Source organism: Gallus gallus, chromosome 33, assembly GCF_016699485.2.
Source record: "Gallus gallus isolate bGalGal1 chromosome 33, bGalGal1.mat.broiler.GRCg7b, whole genome shotgun sequence".
Lineage (NCBI taxonomy): Eukaryota > Metazoa > Chordata > Aves > Galliformes > Phasianidae > Gallus > Gallus gallus.
In genome coordinates this window covers 2,292,001-2,299,906 of record NC_052564.1, presented here as the reverse complement: position 1 = coordinate 2,299,906, position 7,906 = coordinate 2,292,001, and the positions used below count along the sequence as shown (strand labels likewise).

At 49.4% G+C, this 7,906-nt stretch overlaps 1 protein-coding gene across 1 annotated transcript; it reads left to right on the top strand.

The window, feature by feature from the left end:
* The first annotated feature begins 5,510 nt into the window (after positions 1-5,510).
* LOC100859218 (olfactory receptor 14C36-like) lies at positions 5,511-6,795 on the top strand. Its single transcript, XM_015272893.4, has 2 exons — positions 5,511-5,519; positions 5,851-6,795. The coding sequence occupies exons 1-2, from the start codon at positions 5,511-5,513 to the stop codon at positions 6,793-6,795; spliced, it is 954 nt and encodes a 317-aa protein (XP_015128379.3).
* Positions 6,796-7,906: the final 1,111 nt, after the last annotated feature.

The window sequence follows — 7,906 nt, the reverse complement described above, 5'->3', positions numbered from 1 at the left end:
GGGACTGCATTGCTCACACAAAGACGCTCAGTGATGCCCAAAGTGTCTGGGGTGATCCTAGTTGTGTGCTGGTGCTTGTAAAGTGTAGTGGAAAATCTCTGAGATAGACACCTCCTTCCTGAGCATCAGCTGAGGGCCAGAAGGGAGGTATTCTTGGCCATCCTAAATGCCACCACAGCCCTGTGCTTAGGGCACCCAGTGTGCCTTTTGCACCTGTCCCCATGTTGTATTGTTCCGCTGACCAAATGGATGAGCTCACAACAGAAGAGTCAGATCTTCCTCTCTGCTCCATCTGCGGCATACTCTGGAGTTCAAGGCATTACAAAGCTATGGCACGTCTACGTTCTTTCACTGATGACACCTTATTTTGAAGATACCAAAATGGGAGGTGCTGTTGCCTCCACTGAGGGTGGAGAGGACTTGCAGAGAGATGTGGACAAGTTAGAGAACAGGGCATGCAGCAACCACATTAAGAATAACAAGAACAAGGGACTGATTCCACACCTGGGGAGGGTCAACCCTGGACATACACACTGACTGGGGATGGGACACTGTCTTGCTATCAGGGATGTGGGGGTCCTGGTTGTGCAAAGGTCATTGTCCTGCTCTGCACTGCCGCAGCCTCACCTAGAGCACTGGGTGCACTGCTGGACATCACAGAACATAAAGGACATAAAACTATGGGAGTGTGTCCAAAGCAGAGCACTGGACGAGGACCCCAAGGAAAGGAGTTACAGCACCAAGATTGCAGGAGTTCAAGAAGCATTCAGACAACACTCTCGATGATATGGTCTGCTATTTGAGTAGTTGTGTGGAGCCAGAAGTTGGACTTGATAATCCTTGTGTGTCCTTTCCAGCACAGGATATTCTAGGATTCTATGATAGTGGGTACAAGCATGATGATGTTGGAGTCACTGTGCTGTGGCAGTGGATAGGAGCTTACTGACACCTGAGTCGTTGTGGTGTCTCGGTGGTGTAGTGAGCAGTGATGTCAGAATTACTGAGTTGTGGCAGTGGTCAGGATTACAGTGGTGTCAGAGTCACAGCGCTGTGAATTAAGGGGAGAAAATCTCAGTGAGTTCAGCACCACTGCATTATATCACAGCTGATACGAGCGCAGTGGTGTTGCAGTCAGTCAGGAGCTCTGCATGTGGGTGAGCATCAGACATGGCATCGCCAGAACCAAATGCTCCCAGTGAGGAAATGGAGCGTCCAGCTAGGCCTCAGAGATCTGAAGTTCCAAGTTTTATTGTCACTGGCTATTTGTTCAGACTGGGCCCTTCTCACATCCCACAGCCTGGGATGAGATACACTGCCCACATGGGACTTGGGCCTCATGGCATCCTTGTGCCCCATGCAGAGCCTGGGAGATGCTGTCCCCTTGTCTTTCATTTGACTCACACCAACGCCCATCTCACTGCCCCAGGAAGGGTCCTGAGCCAGCATGAGGGACAGGATCTCCCTGCCAAGGGTCTGGGGATCAGGGCTTGGCCTTTCTGCTTCATAACACAAAGGAGGCTTTTCTTAGCATCACAGCCACCATCCCAGAGCCTTTGCCTGCCTGTCAGCATGGCTGCCAATTATCTGCTCTAACAAGTCCCTGGGGAAGATTTCTTGTTAGTAGCCCTCAGTGGGGCCCATTAATACTCCAAGAAACTTCTCTGTTCCTTCTGACTTGGTCTTCTTGAGCACTTCATGCCATCTTCTCTCTGCCCTGGAGGTTGATGGACTGAGCAGCGAAGGCCACCTGAGGCCCATTGAAACCTAAGGAGCCCTCATGTGCCTTGTGCCTTCCTGTCCTCTTCTTCAGGTGTTCAGAACATGTACAGCTAACTGGAGAGGTATCTGGAGAAAGCTTAAAGAGCAAGAGTCAGATGGGCATTTAAGAAGTCTCTATATTTATTTATTTATTTATTTATTTATGGTTGTGTTTAAACAAGAAGTTAAAGCAGCACTTGGCAGTTGATACTGATCCAGGATGTCCCCTAATGAGCTTTGCTCTGTCACTTTGTGGAGAAACATCCTCCTCAACTTCCCCACTCCATTTCTACTCCCATTGGCCCCATGGGACTTGCATCACTTTCCCCCACATCACTCTTCTCCTCTGGAGTCACCTGCTCACTGTTAAACCTCCTTTGCACCAACTCCCACTGGCTTTCCTCAGACAACCAGCTGCACGTGGGCAATGAAAGAGTTCTCTTTTTTTTTTTGCCAACAAACAGAAGGAAATGTGATGCAATTGAATGAACAGTAAAACACAGTGATCAGCTGCATGCCTTGTCCAAGCTGCATCTACTGAGCTTTGTCTTTCACCCAGAATATCTGTACAAGAAATGAGTTAGACAGAGATAGGAAGGGATAGATATAATCACAGTGAATGAGTTGACAAGAGAGTCCGTCAGACTTTGGAGAGATGGAGCAGGTTCCCGTAATGTTCCTGAAGGTCACAGATCAGCCAGATAGTTGGGAGGTATCTGAGTGAACAAAGAACAAGGGATGGGGAAGTCTGGAACGGGGTGGGAAGAGCATGTGTCCAGATGGCCTGCTGAAAACATGCCCTTCAGCATGGTCACGTATTAAGGAGAGCTGGAGACCTCTGGAGGATGAGAGACATGAAATACGCAGCAGGGTAGAGCAGCAGTTGCGTTGTCCTGCAAACACATTTCTGGAAAAGACTTTCATTTTTCAAGGAAAAAAAAAAAAAAAGTAGACACAAAATCCCATCAAAGACCACTGCTTTCAGTTTAAAAAAGAAAGCGGACATCTGAGAATATCAGAATTTGAGTAGTGTGTTAACACATTTACATTGATTTCTATCTTTTTCTTCAATTCTGTGTTTCAATTTTGTTGACATAAACATCTTCCAGACTTACAGCTTCAAAAAGAAAACCTCTGTTTGTCTCTCCTCACATGGAAGTGCTCCAAACCAAATAAGGTTGTGTGAACTTTTCAAAATCCACTCCCGTTTGCTGACATCTTTCTTCTCCTGGAGGCACCACTCTGGATAATGCCTTCCCTCCACGTTCCAGACATGGTCTTCTTCATATAAAAAAGGAGGAGAGTGACTCTTTACATCATTTCTGAATAGTAGGTAAAGCATGAATGGTAATAAGCTAAAAGAGAGATTTACATTTGATCTTGGGAAGGCATTCCTTACATTTTGTAGATCATGATGTGAGGTGCAGGACGGGTGTGGAACAGGTAGCCCAGAGAAGTTGTGGCTGCCCCATCCCTGGAGACGTTCAAGATGTCACGGGCCCCAGGCATCCAGATCTACTGTGTGACAGCCCTGCCCACAGCAAGGGAGTTGGAATTAGATGCTCTTTAAGGTCCTTCCAACCCAACTCATTCAAGGATTCTGCGATTCCTGTCACTTTCTTCCAAGTTGAAATCCCTTTTTTAAGGTATTCCCTGATCACCTCCTCTTTTACTCAGGACACATGTGCATTGAACCGACATTTCCCACCTGTCTCTGGCACCTAGGATTCCAAGAAGCCCAGGCCAACTAATTAACAGCAAGGGCAGGAAGGAAAGGAGTATCAGAGTCTTTTCCATGTCCTGTCTCACCAGGTTCCCTGCCCCATTCTACTCTGGGCCCACATTCTCCCTAGTCTTCCTTTTGTAGCTTACATATTTCTACAAGCCCTTCTCGTCTGTGATATGCCTGGGCACATTCAATTGCAGTTGATCTCTAACTTTCCTAAGCTCATCTCAGCAGGTACAGTGGACGAAGTCTCTGCATTGCTGCCAGGTGACCTCTTCTAGTCCGCTCCCTGTATGTTTGGGCTTGACCAGGTCTACCGTTCCCATCTGTCTGTGGAGAACATCTTCCACATGCTCTTACTGATCAGGAAGCCAGGAATGGAGACTGTTGGTCTCCTCTGTTGGCCATTTCCATTCACTCTGACCTGGCTGCTCTGCCATCCCCAGGCAGAATTCAGTGCACAGAGGGCAGTCGCCCTTCCTTGTCTCCTCACACATCCATCGTAAAGACTCTGTATCCCCCTTGTGCTGCAGTTCTGTTGTGGAAGCCATTAAACCCTGTCCCCGTGGTCCAAACAAGACCTCAGGCCTGCAACTGTACAAACATTTCTAGCTCTGCATGTGCTGCTGTTCTAATAGTGTAAGAACACATAAGAAAACAACCTAATTGGAAAGCGTCATTGAACTTAGACTGACTGGCAGGATAGCCCATCTTTGCTTTTTGTGTTCAGATGGTGGCATAAAGGCATTAGTTCCATTGTGGGGCTCAAGGTTGTCCAAGAAGCACAGGCACTCGTAGGGCATGGCCTTCCTGATGGCCCTGTGCTGCATTTGCAGCTGCATGGGCTACTGCCATGCACAGGGGAAGTCCACCCCTCCCTGTCCTTCTCCATGTGCCTTTTTTGTGACAGCAAACACTCTCTGGTAGGACTAACCATATGTCTGGAATTGGTCACTGTACGCTGGATATTTGGTGGTTAATTCAGCAGATATCAAAGCATAGACATGATGCTGTTGTCTTTCAGGAGCTGTCGGCCATGGAGACCCAGGGACATCTCAGGGGAGATGAGACGAGAGGATGAAAATGACATACTCTGCTGCTGATCTGGGCTGGGCTCCTGGGATACAGGGAACACCTACAAGTGGGCAGCGCTGCAGAGAGACAGCTGTGCCCAGGAGCAGCTCTTCTGCACAGAACAGCAGGGCTGGGGGAATGTTCTGCAGATGACATGAAGATAGAAGAGAAAGGACAGAGAGATTACAGGATGTATGGGGTGTGAACAGCCTATGAGCTCACTGCAGGAGGACTGCTCACAGCTCTTGGCAAGGTAAGTCTTGCTGCAGGCAATGCAGCTGCTTTTAATGGGCAATCACAAAATTTGAGACAACCCATAGGAGATCAGCCAGAAGACATACCATTTTTGCTAATCATGGAGAAGGAACTGCTCCAGCTGAGGGCTTCTGTGCTGCAGTGACAGAGCACAGCCCTGACAGCTGCGTGCCCCAGGACAGCTGCAGGCTGTGCAGCCGGGGGTGCAGCCGGGTGCCCAGGGCTGTGGTGCAGAGCAGGGTCCCTGCTGTGCCCCAGGGGCTGTGTGCCGGGGCAGGGACTCTGCCGCCTGCCAGGCTCAGCACTCAGCCTGCCCGGGGAGCTGCCCAGGGCGCTGCGGGGAGACGTGTGGGGGGAAGGAGCCCCCCGGCAGGGCAGGGCAGGGGCCTTCTGCTGCCACAGCTGCTGCCTGGGGCAGGGGGATCACAGCTTAAGTGCACCATAGGGTGATTCCAAAGGTGTTTGCTCCTCTTTGCAAGAGGAGAGACAGGGCAGGGATTTTTCTTTTATACCCTAAGGGAAGGGAAAAGGATTGGAGGCAGAAATCTGAAGGGAGCCAGAAATTATAAACACGTCTGAGAACCCTGAATTGTACCTTTCTCTGTCTGCTGTTATATGAACAATCTCCTCATGTGCTTTCAGCCTCTCCTCCCCCAAATGACAGCACCAGCTGAAATTATTGTCATTCTCTGCCGTCATGAATAATGTACGTAGCCTCCGATCAAACAGATTTCTGTAACAGAAGTTGAAGTACATCAAAGTTAGGGTTAGGGGCTCTAAGAGCAGTTGGGGTAAAGAAAAGAGATGTGGCAACAGTTCCTACGAGGAAAATATCCAGGAGCCTGGGATATGAATAGGAATTGAGAGGAAACTAAACAATTCTTAAGTTTCTACTTCTTACATGATTCTGAAGCTCATGAAAATAAAATCATGCTATGGAGTTAAATGAATTTTCAAAGTGTGGCAGGAGGAGTGTCTCTGAGAATGGTATCGACTCATCATTATCTTCTGAACTCTGAACAGGACTCCATGGCCAGGAACCACAGATGCCCAACAGCAGCTCCATCAGCGAGTTCCTCCTCCTGGCGTTGGCAGACACGCGGCAGCTGCAGCTCCTGCACTTCTGGCTCTTGCTGGGCATCTACCTGGCTGCCCTCCTGGGCAACGGCCTCATCAGCACAGCCGTAGCCTGCGACCACCGCCTGCACACCCCCATGTACTTCTTCCTCCTCAACCTCGCCCTCCTCGACCTGGGCTGCATCTCCACCACTCTCCCCAAAGCCATGGCCAATGCCCTCTGGGACAACAGGGCCATCTCCTATGCAGGATGTGCTACCCAGCTTTTTTTCTTTCTTTTCTTTTTTGGAGCAGAATATTCCCTTCTCACTGTCATGGCCTATGACCGCTACGTTGCCATCTGCAAGCCCCTGCACTATGGGACCCTGCTGGGCAGCAGAGCTTGTGCCACCATGGCAGCAGCTGCCTGGGGCACTGGGCTTCTCCATGCTGTGCTACACACTGCCACTATATTTTCCCTGCCTCTGTGCCAAGGCAATGCTGTGGATCAGTTCTTCTGTGAAATCCCCCAGATCCTCAAGCTCTCCTGTTCTGGTTCTTACCTCAGGGAATTTGGACTTGTCATATTTAGTATCTTAATCTTTTTTGGGTGGTTTGTCTTCATTGTTGTGTCCTATGTGCAGATCTTCAGGGCCGTGCTGAGGATACCCTCTGAGCAGGGACGGCACAAAGCCTTCTCCACGTGCCTCCCTCACCTGGCCGTGGTTTCCCTGTTTGTCACCACTTGCATGTTTGCCTACCTGAAGCCCCCCTCTATCTCCTCCCCATCCCTGGACCTGGTGGTGGCTGTGTTATACACAGTGGTACCTCCAGTCATGAATCCCATCATCTACAGCATGAGGAACCAGGAGATCAAGCAAGCTCTCAGGAAACTCTTTGGACATATATTGCTACGGCATCAGTAAAATGGAAAAGCTCGGACAGCCTTTATTTCATCTCTTTCGCCCTCACTCCCTCTTTGTTGTTCCTATGGTAATTCTAATTCCAATGAACCAATACTGTTCATCACATTTCTTATGTATTTTCTACCTTTGTCCTCTGGCTGGCAAGCCTAATGGACAAAAGTAACCTGGCTCTTTGAATCAATAAAGAAATCATCAGAATATCATTGATCTCAGCTCCCACCTCCTCTGGATCCCAGAGAGCAGCCCTGCACACAGGAGGGGTGCAGGAACCAAGAGCCCAACTGCCACACGGAGCTGCAGCCCTGCTGTCTGTGGGGCTGCCCCTCACCGCCCAATGGCCTCTCCCTCTCTGCTGCCTTTCAGTTGTGCTGCTGCTTCCCTGGAGCCACGGCCATGGGCAGCAGCAGGACGGGGTCTTTTCAGTGCAGCTCTCTTTGCAGCACCACGCTGTTTTCCTTTCTCCTTGCAGTTGTGTCAGCCCTCAGGTCCTGTGTTACGTAGCAGACCAAGGAGAAACACTTTGCCTGAGGTGTGCCTGGAATTGTCTCAAAGGCTTGGGAGAGCATTGCCGTGACAACAGACAGAAGGCTGGAGACTTGGGGGAGGAGAGTCCTGTGAAAAATGAGATGGCCTTGCTCTGTCCAAAACGTTCCCATTGTGCTGTAAGAAGTTCTCACTGCAAACTTGTTTTTGATGGACTTGTTTATGGCCAACTCACTCTCAGCCCAGGATGGCACACCTGTACATCTATGTGAGAAACACGCTCAAAATCCACAGTTTCTAATGTTGATCTTTAGGCCAAGATCTCTGTGAAGAGAAGTTTATTCATTAGTGCAGTAATGGGCGCACACCCCCTACTGACAAGGGAGAAATTGCACAACTAGTCAGAGAAATCCATCCCAGTGTATACCCTGGGTCCGACGCAGGTAAAGCCTCTCCTGGCACTCATTGGTTAAGCGTCTCAGGCTCACAACCTTCTCACACTGGTGCTACCTGATATTTCCATACAGTGTCTGTTACCAACCCTTTGTTTTTAGGTGTGTTCTGTACTTTTTATGGTGCTAGGAGGACAATATTTTCAACAATCTGCCCACTAGTTCTGTCCTGTACC